Consider the following 19448-nt stretch of genomic DNA (forward strand, 5'->3'; position numbering starts at 1 on the left):
ACACAGAGACAGTGAACTCTCAAATGTACTCGGGTGTTTGTCTGAAAATCAAACTGCACTGAACACCCAACACTGATGCATTTGACAGGAAAGGCCAGAGCAAACTCCACCTGCTGAGACTCAGGTCTTTAATTCAGTTCAATTCAATTTCCTCTATATAGTACCAAATCACGACAAATATTGTGTACTTCTCAAGGTACTTTAAAGATACAGTCCAATTCCAACCAGTTATAATCCTTTAGAAGTTCACTATTGAACACCCTTTGTTGTTACATGAGCCATGTCCCATGCAGTGGTCCGCTTCTCGACTGCGAGACCCGGTAAGATGTTTGGGAAGATCGGCTCTGTCCTGGGATGCTCCCCGAGATAGGAGGATAGAAGTCAAACTGTCATCACTTTTTGACAGTGTTTCTCAACCCATGAAAATCACAGTGAGGGCATTAGAAAGCACCTTCCGTGAGAGTTTGCTGCAGCCTGAATGTGCGATATCGCGAGTCATTCATTTTTGCAGCTGTCAGATTTTACAACCAACCATAAAAACAGTGGAAGAGGACTGCTCCAAAATGCAAAAAATATATATTATTTTGCTAAATTACACTTTTCATTTTGTCACACTGTTCTTGTATGTTGCTATATTCATTATTCTTGATCTTGTTTCATATCTAAATGTAACTTTTATGTTGCTGTTTAGTTTTTACTGCTGTAAAAAGGGTCATTTCCACAATATTATTTTCATGAAACACACAAACAAGAACATAATGCATAGTGTCATAATATCGCAACTTTAATAGATACAGCTATAAGACTGTGATTGCGTTTACAGCTCATACACAAGTAAAATTGAAGGCATGAATGTCAATTAAAAATATATTTTACAATGCGTAATGCCACAAATTAAATTTGTGAAAAGACACATTTCCTCTGGAAAAATCATCCTCATTCTGCAAGCTAAAGGTCAACAATGAGCAACATCTGCTGCTCCGATACCTTCAGGATCACGAGTCACAGCTGAAATCCAACTGTGGCTTCTGGTTAAAGTGGCATGAATCATAAATCAATACATCTGGTATTAACACGATAAAGTGTGGTGCAAATTTAGTAAGTGCTCTTTCAATACAAACATTAAATTCACCTGTATTGCCACTGTAATTACATTCAAGACACATTCAAGAATCATCAAGTAGACTCGAAGTTGCTACAACCTAGGCATGTTAAACATTCCTTCATCTGTGACAATCTGAAACAATGTGCGCAAAATGACAAACAAAAGGCAGATTGCACCACGAAATTTTAGACAAATCTGACAGCAGACACAAATATCTTCAGGGTATTTTCTTGTTTTTTTTCTCCATTTTTTTCTTTGCTAACTCATCATTCTCCGAGGTGCTGCATCTTTTTTCATTTGCAAACAAGCACACCGCAAACACATGCAGGGCCAATCCTTAAAGGCATGTCACACACCTCAGAAAACGAAGAAGTGGAATCAGAGGAAAAGAAAGAAATAGAATAGAACTTCACACACTCGTTTACCTGAACTCTTTTTTTTCTACACACAATACTAGGGTCTGGAGCTGGGATTGGCGCTTTGTGTCAAAAACAATACGAAGCAAACGAATAATTTAAAAAAGAAAAATACTGTTTACCTCCTACTATGCAAAGCAGAAACTTTTTCATGCTCAGAGTTTCTTTAATACCTGAAAAATGAGTTCAGCTACTTAATCCTTCTGTGTTTTGATCCTATGACTGATTATTGTGATATAACCTGAGATGGTGAGGAGGTAGATTAACAGAGCTGCAAGTGAGGTCAAATAATCGCACAATACAGTCACCTTTCAGCCAATATAACACAGAGCATTTGTGTAGTTGGGAATGGCATGCAGCCTTAGGAAATACTTTCCTAAGATATCAGCGGCTTCATCACATATGCCAAGGACGTTATGTTCTGGGTTTGTTTGCCCAGTGGATTATTTCTATAAAGTTATGGTTGGATGTGCAGGGTAATTTGAGCAGAGATGGGACATAGCCCATCTTAGAATTCATTATCTTTTATCATTGATCTAGAGCTGGATCCAGGACTTTTCTTTTTTTCGTCAGAGCTGGCAGAGGTACACAGCCTTGGACTCTCTCTCATCTAGTCCTCTTTGATACCACAGGCTTTCTTGACGTCCCTCGGGTGTTCAAAGACTGCTTGGACGAACTGGCCAAACAGGCGCTCCATGTAGCTCTCACCTCGTGGAAACAAACCCTGCAAGAAGGCGATGTGTCCGCCATGAGCTGTCAGCAGCAGAGCAACGTTGGGCAGGGACTGGACCACCGACACTGGGAAGGCTACAAGGAAAAACAGTCAAATTTAGGATATCGCATCAGACAAAAACTCCACTCGACAACCAAGATAAGCAAAACATAGATGATAAATCTGCATACACGTGTAAAGGATACCCCAAGACTGTTGCTACACGTCCTTCTTTTCAAGATCAGGTGTCACTGACCTCTAATAGGACTTTAGATCCAAATCTATGTCAATTCAACTTAATTTAGCCCTCAGCAAACCTAACTGGGGCCGAGTAAAGGTTGTTGCCTGTCGTATATCACACCCCGTTAGATAAAACATGGTATGAAATCAAATCAAATTTATTTGTATAGCACATTTCATGTACAAAACAATTCAAAGTGCTTTACATACAATAAAAGCATTGCAGCAGGGAGTGGAAGAAGCATTACAAATACATAAAAGAATATAAAGAGAAACAAATTTGAAAACAAGCAACAGTCCAGATAAATGAAAAGATACCGTGCAGATTTCATGCATAGACACATGAGAAAAGAAATGTTTTTAACCAGGATTTAAAAATGTTATAAAGTGCAAAAGAATAAAGTGAATGGGCTATCTGATGCTCAGTCTATTATGACATCAGTTCTCGTCATTTAGTGCGAATGAATGCGTCTCGTTGATTTCGTGCATACTGTTCCACGACCATCCTGTCATCTACTCACCGGTCTCGGGAGAAAAGGGGTCGTCTGCTGCATTGAGACACATGATAGGTACTGCGGTGTCAGGGAGTTTTTTGTCTGGGCTGGCATCACGGTAATATTCCGTGCAGGACTTATAGCCAAACACCAGCGACGTGAAGCGTTCGTCAAACTCACGGATTGTTCGCGCCTAGAGGCGAGGGTAACACGAAGTCTCAGTGGAGGAAACACAATGATACACGTAAGGAAATGTTGAGCTGTGGGTCACATTGTGCCAAACCTTCAGGACGTTGTCCACATCCACCACTTTCTCCAGAATATTCCTGTGCCTGTGAGAGACACATATTCAAAAATAAAACAAAGTCTACGAACCTAATTTGGTCAACTAACTTCAAAGCACAACAATCTGTCCGACCTGGTGACAGCCCGACATAGACCGCGCGTCAGGTATTTGTTGAAGAGCAGGCAGTTGAGAGGTTCCTCCATTGAGTTAGAGGACTTCAGTGCATCCCAGGCGACGGAGATGGTGATCCCTGCAACCATCCCAGACTCTGTGCGCTTACGGGCCAGATAGTTTAACAATATCATGCTGCAGAGGAGGAGAGATGCCAAAACAACAAAGATGTCAAAGAGGGGGGATAGTTAAAGGAAAGAGAAGTAGAGGTCAAATTGACATGTGGATCACAGGCAAGTGATCACATCTTTAAAACCTCACCCTCCTAAAGACACACCAGCACCAAGCACCGGGGCATGAGGGTAGAGTCCTTTGACATGTTGCATCACGCGCTCCAGATCTGAGGTATTGGCAGCACAGTAAGTAACCGGTGTCTGAAAGAAGCAGAGACAGAGGGGAAGCATTACAATCCCTTCTAGAAGGCAAGGGACAAAGGTGACGCCCAGCATGCCACGACTGTGATCTTCAGGCCTTCAGGTGTAACAGAACTGAAAACAGACATAATTCCGTTCAGTCTACAGGTAAATACTGAGTTTAAATGATTTGACTTTAACTGGGTTCTCTATTGATTTGCATTCTGCACAAAATCCCAACTTTTTGGGTGTATACTTCCCAAGCAGGACCCGTTTTTCATTGTTTTGGCGTTTTAACAGGATTTGTTGACGATAAGAAAAATATAGCAAACTTTTTTTTTCCCGAAACAATGCAACCAGTCTAAAAAAAGTAGTTTTCACCACATTTCTTTCATAAGAATTTTCTTTTCTCCGTCCCTGTCTGTTTGAATAGGCATCAGAAACGAGTGAAAACCATGCCAGTAACAACCAGGAGAGCCTTTATTTCTAATAAAAGTTACAATCCAATACCACCTTTTCCTTTATATCAGGAGACATATCAGGAAAGAAAAATGTCTAATCTGCAGCAACAAGCTAAAGTGTGAGCTTACAACACTGAGTCTGTTGCAATAAGCGATGCAAAGAAAGCTGTTGTACTTACCAACAATTCTTCCCCTCCAAACCCTCTGTTGTTGAACACCACACATCTGGAAAACAAAGCATCAGAGAAATCACAAGTTAAAACGCTCCTGCGAGTGCCTAAAGACACGTTCAGATTGGATTGCTCAAGAGGAAACTGTGTTTGTGCTTTCTGACTTTGGCGTCTATTTTGTTTTTTTTCCTTCTGAAGGCGAGGAGCACCGCTGACCTGTAACCGTGGCGTGAGGCCTGTCTCACGGCATGAAGCACATAGGACTGCTGGCTGTTCCCTGTCAGGCCTGGGAGGATCAGCACCGTAGGGCGGGTGGAGGATTCTGGGTAGGTCCCACTGGCCTGATTGTCCACCCAGTCCAGAGAGATCTGACCTCCATCAACCGTACGGATCAGCTCACTGAGACATGACACAACATTAGTAAATCAACAAAGCTAAAACTGTCATTTTATTACAGGTTTAAAGTCACAGCTGTACACATCAAATCAAGAGCAAGGGTTTCCTCCTACTTGCGATATGTGACATGCGGTCTGGATTTTAAGAGGGCACAGACTAGGGTTTGAAGCCGGCCACCCCAGCACCAGGGAGTGGGACTGAAGCGCTCTGCTACCACTGGACAGTGTTTGCGGAGGAATACGCTGAAAGCCTCGCCACATACCAGGGCAGGTGGCTGAGGAAAAAAAAAAGAAAAAAAGAGCCCAAATAAAAACTTTGGAAAGCACAGGAACTTTCAGATTAACAGTACCCCAGAGACAAGACTGTGTGCGATATAGGCTGGGTGACAGTATGAATGAATCAATTGAAAAGCTGTTTGTGCCGCAGTTGCACGAGTGAGCAAAGTCTCTGGAAAGTGAGATATTTCTCGATTTAGACCATTTTTGCACTTTGTTCGACACACTTTGAAAATAAAAGCCATGAGTAACTTTACAGTAAACCGAAAGTTTCAGCTTAAAAACGAGTGAGCAATTATTCATTAGTTAAATTAGTTGCAGTCAAGTTTTGGGTATTAGAGAGGCTTTAAATTGCATAAACGCATAAAGCACTGCAACACCTCATATGCAGCCCAAACATTATTTGTACCAACTTAATGTAAGGATTGTTCTTCTATTTAGGATAAAGAAGGTAGAAATTAATCAAAATCAGTAATCTTACGGTTAGGGAACTTTAATACCGTATAAACTCACCCCAATCCAAATAACAATGAGTTAGCATCCTAAATAAATTTGAGAAATGAATTCAAAAGTCGAATACAAAATTTTTTGCCGAAAATGAATAAATAAATGTAAAATAAAGCGTTATATCAAATATAATAGAAAGTTGTTTTTTTTAATAGAGAGAAAACAAGGTTAAATAGAGCAAAAATAATTGGGATAAGGAGAAAAATAGATAGTCAAATGAGGGGAGGGGGGGTAGAGAATAAAGCGGATATAGAGCGGTAACTACGGCTAACCTTGACCGCTGTCACTGACCTGAGACTTGCGGCCCCACAGATAGTACAGTGCGGCTGTGAGGGAGCAGATGAACACCGTGTACGGCTTGGAAGCACACTCGCAGTATGTTCTCCACAGCTCCACATTGGCTAAATACATGGCAATAATCAGTCTATCCTCCAACACAGAGATAACTTGGACACCGGTGGCAACCGACACAGCGGAACAGAGAACAGACAAGACAGACTTTAAAGTAATGCCCGACAACCTGCCCTCATCCCCACCAGCTAACGTTCAAGGTGTTTTACGGCCTCTCCTTTACCCCGACACGTCTCATCAGCGCTCGCGGTGCCGGTCAGAAGCCGGCGTCCACAGGCGGCCTTTTATTGACCGCTGTTTATCTCCGGGAGCCGCCGCTTCCTGGGTTTCAAGTAAGCAGAGCAAAGGTCCTTTTCGAAGATCGTGCTTGTGCAGAGGATGTCACGCCAAAGTCCGCCTCCATAGTATGTAGTGCGCCTTCTTTCTTCCGGCCTTTCGTTTCTTATCCACCAGCGCTACAGTGTGCGATACCGCCACCTTCTGCCACTGCAGGTACTGCATGCAGGCGGTCACTGCAGGGTGCGACGCGTTTGAAGCTTACCACGCTTGTGTTTGTGTATGTGGATGAATTACCATACTAAAGCTTAAAGCATAGGTAAGCACCTAAATGCCTAAAGCATTGAAGTGTGACAGCAAGTGGTGCTGATGCATGGGTGTTGTGGATGTTACTAATATTACTTTGAATGAGTGATTGTTCTTAAAGTAAGTGAGTCCTGATAACATGCGTAAGACTAAGACGGGTAAAGTACCTGGAAATCAGATAGATTGCCTGGAACAGTGAGTCGCATATATAGTCGGTTAAGGCACCTGGAAATTTCACCCAAACTTGGTTTGTTGACAATTTGCAACTTCGCCCCAAGATGTAACTCAATCTTAAACACGGCTTATTTGAATAACAATAACATTTAGGGCAAGTCAAAGATTACCCCACGAGAAATGGCCTTTAATAAGGGTGTGACTGGGGTGAGTTAGTGTTCTTTACCTTAATGGTGAGGTGCATGGATGAGCTCCTCCACTTTTGACTTGTACAAGTGAACAAGTAATACAGTAATAAGGCCCAGTATATAAAGTTTGTTGTTATTGGTGCATTTATATACTGTGAGATTGCGTGTCTAAGATCATACACAGTATCAAATGCATTCCATCAGGTTGTCAGTTCAGTTTGCACCAAACAAATCTTAAAGTGAGGGAGATGAAAAGTATATTTTCCAACCCTAACCCTATAAAATCCCTCATAATTACATATATATTCCATTTCACATAGGGATCAGCAATAGATTTTCTTCAATTTAATGAAATTTAAAACCACTTTTTTTGTTACAATTATAATGATAATTGTGCCAAGTTTGTGTATGGGTGTCTGAATTTTATTTTTTATTTTTTTTAAAGGCACTTAAAAAAATAGGTTCAATTATTACATTTAAAGACAAATCACAGGACAAATATAAGTTATTGGCAAAGTTTATTATTCAAACATGGATTACTTATTACTAAACAAAATATGTAGTCCTTTTTATTATGTCCTACACAGCATGTAAACTGTAGAGCAACATCTGGGCCAACAATTACACAAAAAGTCATCTTGTCATGGTCTCTTAGCATTTTTAATTTCCTAGTCAATCATTTAAGAATATATCAGACTCATCCTACTCATCAGCCAATTTCATCTATCTGGGATTTCCGTGAGGGAGAGCAGCCTCCCTTCTTTCTGCTGTCACAGGAAACACACAACCCTCATGCAGATCTGTACCGTGTGTTCGTGGTCATATTCAAACTTGTGTACAGATGACATTTTATTTTACCTCCAGTCCACATCCAATTCACTGCAAGAAGTCATAAAGCTCATTCATCAGTTCTCAAAAATATGAGATTACTCAATAAATTGGACTAAATTAACCATCCTCCCATTGAGTGGGGGGGATTGGATGGCTGCATCCCCACATGCCCCCCCCCCCCCCCACACACACCACCAACACCACCCCTTACCTGTTGGCAACATTAAATACTTAGGAATAAACATTTCCCCCAAGCTGTCAGAGTTGTTCAAATTAAATTTCAAAAGAACTGCCCTGCTGCTGCAATGGTGGAACAGTTATAAATCTGAGCATTACCTATTGGATAAGTTAATAATTTGCTTCCATGCATATTTAAAATATATCTATACTGAATCCAAGTTCATTGTGTGTACACGTTGAAGAGATTTAACATGAAGACTTCTTGAAAGTTGTGAAATGGGATATTTAAAGTGATTTAATAATTAAAAATAAATAAATCATATAAAGTAAACACACACAGCTCAGATTATTGTGGAATGAAATTACTGAACTCAAGCTATTTTTATTAATATGGCACATGCAAAAAAAAAACAGGTACTGTCACATAAATAAGAAGTGGAGTGAAAATCAGTGGCAAGTTCAACAGGTCTGATGGAGGGATGAATCCTCCCCAGAGCCCGGACCTCAACATCATTGAAGCAGTGTGGGATCATCTTGACAGAGAACAGAACAAAAGGCAGCCCACATCCAAAGAAGAGCTTTGGGATGTCTTTAAATAAGCCTGGAGAGTTCTCCTGAAGACTACTTAAAGAAATGACAGAAAGCTTGTCTAAGAGGGTTCAGGCTGTGTTGGAGAATAAAAGAGCTCAAAAACTGAGCAACACTGACAGATGAATGAGTTTCTGCAGCTGCTGCCTTCCTCTGCAGATCTAATAGCACCCAAGTTATCACATATCTTCACTCATACCTCCCCAAGTCACACTTTCCCAAAATGTTAAGTGTTATGTCTCGTATTATATATGTTCCAGCAACAATAACATCAGCAGTGACATCCTAGCGGCCAGTTTGGGAAATATCCGGAAACTTATCGAGCATATGTTGTTTCTCTTGACCCAGAAGCCGGCTGCACTGGTCAACCTCTCAGTTTAGTTTCAATGATTTATGAAACCAGGGAGTGAGCTTTTTAAATGTACATTACAGTGTGAAAGTATTCAGACACCCGGCATTTCTTTTTAAATGATTTAGTGATTTATTGACACATGTACAAACATATAACAGGATACGAGAAAAAAAAAAACTGAATTTGTACCATTCTGAGGCGCTTTATAGTCAATGTTTGGTCTGAGGAAGCTCCAACTCACATTTGTCAGTGACTGTTTGGTTCTTTGGGTGACAAAATTACTGTCGCACATTATGGTTTGTGGAAATGGATGCTGAGTGAGAGCTCTTCCCAAACTTAACTCAGGGTCTTTATTGCAGGAAGTGTTGCCTGTGCATGTATGATCAATACTGTTCCCCTAATCCCCTTATATAATGAAGTCCTTCACACATATTATTCAAAAACACAGACATCTTTTATGTTATGAAGTTTCACATAAAGCCTCCTGGACTATAATTACCTCACGAAGATGTAAGAATATCGTGTAGCTCATTGAAAAACAAAACATGATAAACGATTTATTTATAGCGAATCACCATTGTCTGCACCCAGGACTCATTTTATTTAGTTGAGTGGGATTCCTGCAACCACCTCGGACTCAATTCCACATTCATCATTCCCACGCTTGATCTTGAAGAAACCTGCAACAAGAAGACAAAATAGGAGGGCGTGTTTTAAGGATCTCCTCTGTACAAAGAATACAGGATATGACCAGGAGACATTCCTTCTCAGTCTTTACCCCTGGTTATATCCTACCTTTGTCTCCCCAGTCACTGTTCCATGAGTTTGCAGCCAGCCAGTAGGGGGTCCCATTCTCCTCCCCCCAGCCCAGGATCTTAATGGCATGACCTCCCAGCACGTCTCCTGTCACATGCTGATACACACCTAGTGCAGGAAGAAAGGGCTTGATAACTTAGAAGACAACAGTGACACTTTTTTATTTTAAGCTGATTTAAAGCAGCCAATGTAAAACATAAAGCGAGCTGGTAAAGTGCTGTTGTGTTAATCTGATACAGCTAATCCATCTATTATATCTATCTATGCAGAAGAAGCTGTTAGTAACTTAACATTTGCATCTTGTTGGGCATTGGATCTGAAACTTGGGCTCCAAAATCAATCTTTATAGGAAAAAAGATAACTACCAAGAATCGGTTGGACACCTTTATGTTCACTGACTTTCATAACTGGACACTTATCTTTTTCAGGCCTGACAAAATCTATCAAACTGATAAAGTACAAAGGCTAAGTACTAAGACCCGAGACAAGAGGTCACTTAATTCTGCATTGCAAAGGGTCACAGGGATCACTTATAGAAGGCAAACATGGATGGCATGAAAACAATGTAAGTCTGGCCAGAAATAAAAGCTCCAAATAAAGTTGGAAGCTTCAAAGGTGAGATGTAATCAAACAAACTAAAGACATTATCTAAAAGTAGGTCTGCAATAACGCATGTATAGTTAGTGTAAGCAGTTTGTAGTTTATTGACTTATGAAGACTGAGCATTACTAAACAATGTAGCTTCTTGTGTTTGTAGAGGGGAGTTTGGTGTGCATACAGTTTGCAAAGTAAAAGCCTCACCGGTCTTATACAGCAGAAAATCCCCATACACAGTAAAAGCTGCCTCCACAGGTCCGTTCTTATACAGCTCAGTCATGATCTGTTCCTGCTGGGATGGGACGCTGTAAGAGCGTCGTCCTGATGGAGGAGGCAAAGGAAACGTCATGGACAGACACAAGAAGAGGCCTGACATGTCTGCTGTTTTGAATCCGTCTGTACCAAAGCGTTTGTCCTTCGGATATGACAGCGAGTATCCACCCATACACTGCTCCACACACTTAGGAGTGTCCTGTTCACCCTGACATGGAGGTCGAGTTCCATTTACATGATGTTCACAGGGAGCGATGGTGTAGGGTCTGCAACCTGTAACGCACAGTCACCGTCTAACACTGTTGATGCTCGAAGAAACAGCTGGAACCGCATCCAGCTCGCGTGTGATGAACTTACCAACTTTGGAGTCGTACAAGCCTCCTGTTACAAGTCCTGTCTTTGTCCAGAATTCCCAAGCAGCAGAGGGGTAACCGCCAAAACAGCTACAACCACACGAACACAATTAATGTAGCATGATGTCATTTCACATTGCAACTCAGTAGTCTTGTCTTAGCGACAATTTACCATTGATCCCTGGCAGAGATGACGCCATCATCAGGATTAATTTTTGTAATCTTTGGACCATACAAGTACAGTGGGAAAGTTTGATGCCAAATTTTTGAGAATGTCTTGGCTTTTTTTGTGTTTAAAAAGTCACAGATCAAAGGATAAAACCTTTTAAGCTATTCTTAAGTCATGAGCATCACTCAAGCCTCAGACCTAGATTAGCCGGTTAAGACTATTGCTTCTTCTTTGCTTTTGGGCATTTTCTTTTATTGTTGTTTTGAAAAGGCAAAATTAAGAAAATTATAATGTATCCTTGCTTTTTTTGGAATTGTACTTTGTCACACTGATGCTCACCCCATGCCACACTCATCACAGCAGGTGAGTAGATCCTCAGCCGAGATCTCCAAAGAGATCTTACCGCCACTTTGGATACATAATCTGTCAGATATCGCTTCAGCTGCCCCAAAGGCCTGTGGGAAATCAGACAGAGCTCAGTAACTGGTTTGAAAAAGGAGTTGAGCAGTAAGTAGTTAAATCTGGTTCACCTTTGGCCACTTTTATATCATGACAACCGTGTTACGCTACAACCTGTACGCTCACTGTGGCTCTTCACTGTCTGCCTTACCCAGCAGGATCCACATGAGCCCTGATCTCTGATCTGTTGGAGTGTGGGACAGTTAGGCCACTGCTGACGTGGGTCAAAGCTGTCTGGAAGCTTTATGCCTTCAAAATTATGAACCCTAAACAAGAGAGGATGGCCAATGAAACACCACAGATAAGACAAACCTGCTGACGATCACCTGATCGGGCATGTGATGATCTGTGCACACTTCAACACAAACCGTTAACACTTACACCTCTGGCAGCTTGGGGCCATTCAGTATGGTCCCACACAGTCCTTTCACATAGCTGATATCAACATTATGGAAGTTCTGGCCGGCCTGCAGCAAAATGTATTGAATTAGAGCAGAGGAATCGCTGCCGTCATGACTACAGTCCATAGCAGAGAGATTTCTGTTAACAGTTGCCAGTGATGTGGATATGGCTTGAAAAACATACTGAATGGTCTCACCGTCCAGGTGGTGTTGACTTTATTGATAAAGTCAACCATCTCTGAGGAGAGGGAAGAGATGTGAGGGTGCGCCCAGGCGACAGAGAGCGTCACCGTGACACAGAGGACGAACAAAGGACTCATCCTGCCAAACAAAATAGGGCCTAGTGGAAAATCACAGCATTACAAGGCATCAGAAATGTGAGATGTGTAACAGTAATCAGACCGCTTGTAGAACTAAATTATTTCAGTCTAGTTTCATGTTGTGATATAATACTCCCCAAACCAAAGAAAAGAAACGCTTAGCTCTTGTGATTTTTCAAAACTGGCTTTTAGAAATAGATGTTAATAACAAGTACCTATTTAATATTGTGAAAATATAGTTAACGTGTCCTTACATTACCCAGATGTAAGTTAATGAATTCCATTGGAATTCTCTATATTAAGCAAGAAAAAAAAAAAAAGACACTTTGAGAACAAAAGTATCTAAATTTCAGATGAACATTATTTGATGTAATAATCTGCACCACTAAAGCATGAAGAGCTTCTCTCCTAATCACCAGTACAAACATATAAACATTAAACTAACAACAGAACTCTTTCCGAAATTTCACTCTTACCTGTGTTGCTGTTTTAACCAACCGTTTCTTCGAGGAGATTTCTTTTCTCTAACTGAGCAATAACTTCTCACCGCCCTTTATGAGACGCAAGTCATGGAATCACAGGTTTGTGTAATAAATGCGACTTCTCCGTAAGTCCCATGTGACCAGAATATAACCAAAGGTTGACCGTCGTTCCGAGACGTATGATGTGGCAATAAAAAAGGAAAGTACTTTTACCAGTGCCGTTACCTTTATAAAAAATTTTTTTTTTTTAATTCTGTTCTTTTTGCTTTATTCTGTTTGAACTTTAAACACCAAAGCACAGCACTTTATATGAACCTTGAACTTCCGTTGTTAAAAGATGTTGAACATGTGAAACCACTCACCGAAACATGACTTACTGCATGTTGATCTGAACACAAAAGTTCCAGACGCATTGCATCCTTTGACCCTTTTATTTGTTCATATATGTACAAGTAAAAAAAGTCACATTACATAGCAATGTTTGTAGCTCTCCTTTGGTTCTGTACAAGGTTACTCTGTGCTAGCCTTTCTACTCACCAAAGCTATAAGGACACTTTGCTAGCATCTTTCATAAAGGTCATTATATCTTTATATACTCCCATACCCATTTAAACAGTTCATGTTTGTTAAAACTAAAATGATATTGCACAGTTATTTTCCCACATATTTTAAAAAGACAGTTGAAATTGAGCTGGATGAGGAAATGTATTGATATGAACATCTACAGTGAGTGATCTATGCCAACAGTGCAAATAGTGTAAAGTGCACTGACGTAGCTTTCAAATGTTTCGCCTAATAGAAACAAAAGAAGAATATGGAGCTAGAGATGACTTGAGAAATAAGAAAACTAAAGTTTGAGACTAAATTAAACAAAACTAAACTTAATGAAAATCTGTGACCGTGTTCCCAAAAATTTTAAACCGCCATCATCGTGTTTTTGGGCCTGACGCAATTAAACAACATGATGAGACCAGGCTGTTAGAAGAACCCCATCATAGTTCAGTGTGTCCATGGTCCGGAAACAGCCACAATGAAAACCCAAAGAGGAGAGAAACGCCTCCGATTCCACAAGTCAGTGGAGGATTGAAAATCCAGTGAGGGCGACGGGTCTTCTGCAGTCTCTGAGCTCCAAGGAGGGTGAGCTTAAACGTGTTCATTGTCCCTGCATGTCACCAGTTCCCTGCGCCTGTGCCGCAGTAGTGCTGAGGTACTGCCAGCTGAGGGCAGCGAGCAGCATGGCAGCAGACAGATACATGGGAGACAGGTGGTGGGTCCTGGAGGGGAGGCTGGACTGTGACAGGGCGGACTTCTCTTGGATTACAGCCAGGATGTGCAGGGTCTTGTCCCGTGACGGGTCGGTGAGGGAGACCTTCTGTAAAATCTGCAGAGAGGCAGAGGAAGACCACTTAGCAAACCAATTTTATGCCAGCAGAGAGAGAGAGAGACAGAAAACAGGCCCACCTCGTGGCTGTACTGGGAGATGATGGTCTGCACGGCTCCCATGTTGGTGGCTTCCATCATGAGGGTGACGGCCTGTCCCTTTCTGATCTTCACCACCCCCTGAAACACCATGGGGTTGTTGTAGCACGTCGAAAGAGTAGCTATTGCCATCACCTGGTCAACAGAGGAATGGCATGTTGTCAAGCAAAAATAAATGAAAGCAGCTGCTCTAACAGTTTTGGAAAAAAAAAAAAAAAAAAGTTTATTCATGTACATGCAAATATACAAAAACTGTAAATCTTTAAGTGTTGAATGTAAGTTCAACAAAAAATTAATTAAATGACGTCTGTTTTGGTGCAGAATATCAGTGCTTTTCCACACCTGTTTGGTATGCACCAAAACTCTTAAACAAATGAGGTGCCTGGAGGCGCATTGGCACCAACAGTTTTGATCAGAGGGAGAAACAGGCGTGTTATATTTGCTCTTTCTAATTGTGGTATGTTACATTTGTCCAGACTCCCCAAACCTTGGTGAGTTATATCAAAATGAGCAAGATCAAATCAAGGATCTTCTTGATAACACAGTACAATTTAGACTAAATATTATTAAATTATTTATTATTAAAATTTAATTTTTAGGTCAGTAGCTGCCAACCAGCAAGCTTTCTCCCAATCAGTATCCCGGCCATGTCTCAGTACAATCTGCAGTGTCATTCAGCATATTAGTGGCTCTATCCTCCTGTGAAAAGACTCCAAAACCACGGTTTTCTTCCATTCGTCTTTACCTGTGGAATGGCACAGAAATTGAAGACGCTCTGATTGCGCAGGCGAGACAGGTAGGCGATGACATCAGGGACGTGCCGCAGGGCATCGGTGACCAGCAGGTTGAGACAGGACAGAGCCGACTCAAGCTTCTCAGGCTGGGCCAAGTCCTCCAGACGATCTGCAAACTGACTCCAAGCCTGCGCGGCAACACAGAGGACAGTTAAATGTTAGTTATTAAATATTATGCAGACCTCTACTTATTTGACATGGGGTTATAGTAGCACCTTTCATCAACAATACACACTGAAAGTCGAGTTCAACCATTGTGTCGCATAGCTTCAACCTCAGGTCAGGCACACAGACCGCGTTTGTACCTCTTGTGGCCAGAAGGCACGTCCCTCTTTCGTGTCCTCTAGATAGTCTCGGATGATGTTGGTCTTCTGGAGGAACAGGCCCATGGAGTTTGCCAACTCGGTGTCCTGCCCCACTTCAGGGTCCTCCAGCTGGGAGGCAGAGAAGAGCTGAGAGAGACCGATGCCAACCAGACCGGCAACGTAGTGGCAGTACTGCACAGGGGAAGGACGGATAAAATGGCGTTTGTGGCATGAAATATATGATAAAACGCTGGTTGATAATTAAACACTCCCTCTCTGATATCTAAAGAGGTATCACAACACACAGCGCTCCGAGATTATTAAGTAGAAGTAGACTTTCACTGATTAAACATTTACACAATATTATCGGAGACGTGCGTAATCTATGTGTGTGAGACTTGAAGGATTTTTTTTTCAAGTGCGTGGTAAGAGATGATAAACAGGAAGATATGTCGAAATAAAAACATGAGGTGACAGGTTCAGACTTTGAGCAGCTCTGCATAAGCTGACCATCCTGCTATCTCCATTCTGATAGCAAGTGCCAAGTTTTGGGTTGAAGGACCTTATTTTGTTGCCATGCTTCGAACATAATTGTAGCTTTTACCTGGTCCCACTCCTTCATGGATCCCACTTTCTTCTCCAGGAATTCAGCCATACCGACTCCCATACGGTGGCAGATATCCGAGATGACGTCTCTGTATTCCTGAGCAAGGTTTCTGAATTCAAGGGATATCTGGATTCAAAAGGACGCATGGAGATCATAGTTATTCAAATATCTCAGCCTTATTTATAGAAATCACACCAGAAGAGCCTCTTGTATCCACCCAGCATCCTCTCAGTGTACACGCATGCAGTGCTACTGACCGTAGGAAAATCCTGCAGAACCTGACGATCCTTCTCCTGGCTCTCTGTAAAGCACCACTCCTCCTGGTACAGGTAGGTGTGGAAATTGTTCAGCATAGGCACCTTCTTATCCAGGGGGATAGTCATGTCATCTTCCACTGTGTCCAGCGCACGCAGCACCAGGTAAAAGATGCAAACTGCATGCCTGGATGACAAAGAGTGAGGAGGAGATCAACAGCTGCAGGTTGTTCTGATGCAAGTGACTGAAACAGCAGCCTCCGTTTGCCCCAAAATGCAAACTGCCAGATTACATCAACTTGAACAAAAACAAAAACGTGCTCTCTTTCATAGTGCAGACACTTTACTCTATTTTCTATCATCCATTACAATTTTTTTTATTATTATTATTATTATTATTGAGGCTGCAGACGAGCTTTGAAGGGGCTGAAGTATATTAGTGCCATATTGGGTTTAAATAAATGTCCCTGGGGACTCATTTGGGGCACGTGACCCACCTGCACACGTGGTATTTTATTTTCGCAAGCATGCGGCTATTTGCATCAGTTGTTGCTCTTTTCTGGAGGCGTGAGACTACTGCAACACCCAAAAACACAATATGGATCCAGTGCATAGAAACATATAACCATAGTGGATCCAGTCTACTATATATATATATTAATATATATATATTTTTTTAACTTCTCTTTTGCATCGTATAAATGATTCTCGACGAATAAATACAAATGACGGCATGGGAGTACTCCTGCCACCGCCCCCTGTTCTCTGGCCAAACAAACCTGCGGGCACACCTCTCATCATCAGCCCTCTGCCGAGCCCTGACTCACCTTAACTCCCCGTCCAGCGCTTGAATCACGGCTGCAAAGCTCCGGCTGGTCTGGTTCAGATAGACGTAACAGGTCCGCAGACTCTCGCTCATGGACTCCTGACAGGACAGACAAAGGAAGGCCGTTTGTCGGTAGAAGCCCGCGGGTCTGAGGGCGCTACAGGGGCGGGCGGCCTCTACCAGGCCGCGCTCCCCGAGCCTCCAGCCCTGCAGGAGGGTCCGGGGAGCGACCCCGCAGCCCCGCGGCGCCACCGAGAGAGAGCGCTTAAAGACGGACAGAGAAACTGGACACTTGCAGCAAGCACTGGCCATACGAAAAACCCGACAGGAAGACCCGACACCGCAGTTATGAGACGACACGGTCCATGTGGACGCCGAGCTACGTGGGGGAGTTTCAAACACTAAGTCCATGTAGAGGACAAGTGAGCAGAGGGGGTCGAGCGCGTTGAAAAATCTTGCAGAGGACGTTCAGGAGGGTTAAATCAGTCGCTCCGCCGATCTGTAAACAACCCAGCGGTGAATTTGAGTAAACAGAGTCGGTGCAGAGCGTTTATAGATCTGCTGTCATGCCGACGCACTCCTCCCACCTCAACCAAAACAATGGCAGCTGCAACTGTTTCCTAATCAACGTTCGGCAATAAAATGGAGTTCTTCAACCCCATTTCGGCCTGAGGCTATTAAGTAAACATTGCTGCACAGGAGGGTTATCATTAGACAGTTTTTCGGGGGTTAGCACACGCTAACAGTGCCATAGTTTTATCTGCGTTATGCAACCAGGTAATATGTACGCATGTAAAACGTGCCAAAAATGAGTTAAGTTCTGGGATTTTCGCCCGTCACGACTGAAATACTCGCAGTCAAAGACGAAAACATTGCATTGGAAACCCGTGTGTGCCCTTTTTTCTCTCTTTAGCGACAAATCTTCGCAACAAAACAAAGTAAAATAAGTTGCGTCTTACTGACGCCTGCTGGTAGACGGGAGGAATTACAACAGACTGGTATTTCCTGGAGGTGAAGTTGAAAACTATGCCAGACAATTTGTTCGCAATACCGTCAGTGGTGATGAGATAAAACTCAACAAAGGCCCAGTATCAAGAGCGTTGAAGGTGGAATTTCCTCGATAGTGCTCAGACATACCATGGGGGTAAAAAAATAAATAAATAAATAAAAATCACAAAATCTGTCAGACAACAGAAAAAAAGATGCAACGCTTCTTTAATTTTTTTTTTTTAAAAGGACTAATGCGGTGGCAGTTTATTTCTTTATTTTTTAATATAAGGTAATATCCTGTGTAAGACTCCATACTAAGAAACCATATTGCAGCCCGTGCACGTACTGTGTCGCCCCGGGTCACATTGGCGTTAAAACGAAGGGATTAGCCGTCAAACGCGAGCACAGCATCTCTCCTCGCCTGTGAACCCACCAAGCTCATTACGCAACGCAAATCCCACGTCAATGGTCATCTCCGCCTGTGTGTAGTAAACCAACAGAAGTGAGGGCACAGATCTAATTTGACAAAGTCCAATTAGCTGACTCTGCGTCCACTGTGAGCACCATGTAGGTCGATACAGATTGATAACTAAGTATGCAGAGACCTCGTCGAAAAGGTCTATGCGGTTTTCACGGCAACTTGACAGTGTTGATGCTCTGAAAAGGGGAACCTGATGTGCTGCATGATGTGCATGACAAATTCGGTCAGAAACATGGTTTCTAACTTACAACTGCGTGTTTTATGGAAATGTATTTTACTCACATAATCCAACTTTGGCATGACGGTTCTGCATCCTCCCATTTTAAACTTAAACAGGTTAAATATCTCCTCCGGATGTCCCAGCGACTTCAGGATGTCCATATTGTCTCTGATGTCCAGCTGCTACTCTGACAAACGGATGTGTGAACCTGTCGCGATGCTCTCCATCGAAGCTATGGGATGCAGCGGCACACCGACCACCATTAACTGAACACCGCTTTCGATGAGAAACTCGTCATATCGACTGATGTCTCTGATTGGCTAGGGCGTCATGGCTTTAGAGCTCAACGTCCAATGAGAGACTAGAGCGTCTGGCGTGATGCTCCGCCTCAATAAACTGTCCCCCGAGCGCGCCTTGTGATTGGTCCTTTGTTATCCTTGAATAAAAAGCATACCTGTTCATTGATATTATAAGAAATTCTCCAAGAGGTGGACTTATGTCTGTTGGCCGTGATCACCTGACTGCTTTATAGGATAGAGACAAATATGGAGAGGAATCTGAGCAATGATATTGTGACTTAAAACAATTTTAATTTGAAAGTTCAAATGGGAGGTCAATAAAATTTTCTAAAAGTTGTAAAGTAAATTATTATTATTATTCTAAAATGTATTCATGGCTAGTTAAATGACGCTGTGGTAGGTGTCTTAACTCACACACGGGTATGTGTGAGGTAAAGCTTGTTGAGTCTCCACTAAGCTGAGCTGCCTCATTACCAAGTAACATGTAAACA

General features: G+C 42.2%; 3 protein-coding genes across 5 annotated transcripts; all 3 read right to left on the reverse strand.

Moving 5' to 3' along the window:
• Positions 1-769: 769 nt before the first annotated feature.
• Positions 770-6375, reverse strand: LOC142374944 (phospholipase ABHD3-like). Of its 2 annotated transcripts, none has more exons than XM_075458827.1 (9): positions 6161-6375; positions 4918-5078; positions 4625-4807; positions 4418-4463; positions 3686-3798; positions 3386-3559; positions 3251-3299; positions 2995-3160; positions 770-2328 (listed from the first exon to the last, which is right to left on the reverse strand). In XM_075458827.1, exons 1-9 carry the CDS (start codon positions 6173-6175, stop codon positions 2132-2134), a joined length of 1104 nt encoding a protein of 367 aa, XP_075314942.1. In that variant the 5' UTR covers positions 6176-6375; the 3' UTR covers positions 770-2131. The 2 variants fall into 2 exon arrangements, with proteins under 2 accessions (XP_075314942.1, XP_075314941.1); XM_075458826.1 differs by having other exon boundaries at positions 5878-6375.
• Positions 6376-9435: 3060 nt separating this feature from the next.
• Positions 9436-12220, reverse strand: ctsbb (cathepsin Bb). Its single transcript, XM_075458828.1, has 9 exons — positions 12098-12220; positions 11881-11966; positions 11651-11765; positions 11380-11495; positions 10876-10961; positions 10648-10791; positions 10450-10566; positions 9628-9756; positions 9436-9512 (listed from the first exon to the last, which is right to left on the reverse strand). Exons 1-9 carry the CDS (start codon positions 12218-12220, stop codon positions 9436-9438), a joined length of 993 nt encoding a protein of 330 aa, XP_075314943.1.
• Positions 12221-13119: 899 nt separating this feature from the next.
• On the reverse strand, positions 13120-18930 carry fdft1 (farnesyl-diphosphate farnesyltransferase 1). 2 transcript variants are annotated; one of them, XM_075459410.1, is made up of 8 exons: positions 18721-18930; positions 16969-17066; positions 16145-16328; positions 15885-16013; positions 15281-15472; positions 14927-15103; positions 14164-14316; positions 13120-14083 (listed from the first exon to the last, which is right to left on the reverse strand). In XM_075459410.1, the coding sequence occupies exons 1-8, from the start codon at positions 18817-18819 to the stop codon at positions 13856-13858; spliced, it is 1260 nt and encodes a 419-aa protein (XP_075315525.1). In that variant the 5' UTR covers positions 18820-18930; the 3' UTR covers positions 13120-13855. The 2 variants fall into 2 exon arrangements, with proteins under 2 accessions (XP_075315525.1, XP_075315524.1); XM_075459409.1 differs by lacking the exon at positions 18721-18930 and having other exon boundaries at positions 16969-18707.
• Positions 18931-19448: the final 518 nt, after the last annotated feature.

The sequence above is a fragment of the Odontesthes bonariensis genome, chromosome 24, assembly GCF_027942865.1.
Source record: "Odontesthes bonariensis isolate fOdoBon6 chromosome 24, fOdoBon6.hap1, whole genome shotgun sequence".
Lineage (NCBI taxonomy): Eukaryota > Metazoa > Chordata > Actinopteri > Atheriniformes > Atherinopsidae > Odontesthes > Odontesthes bonariensis.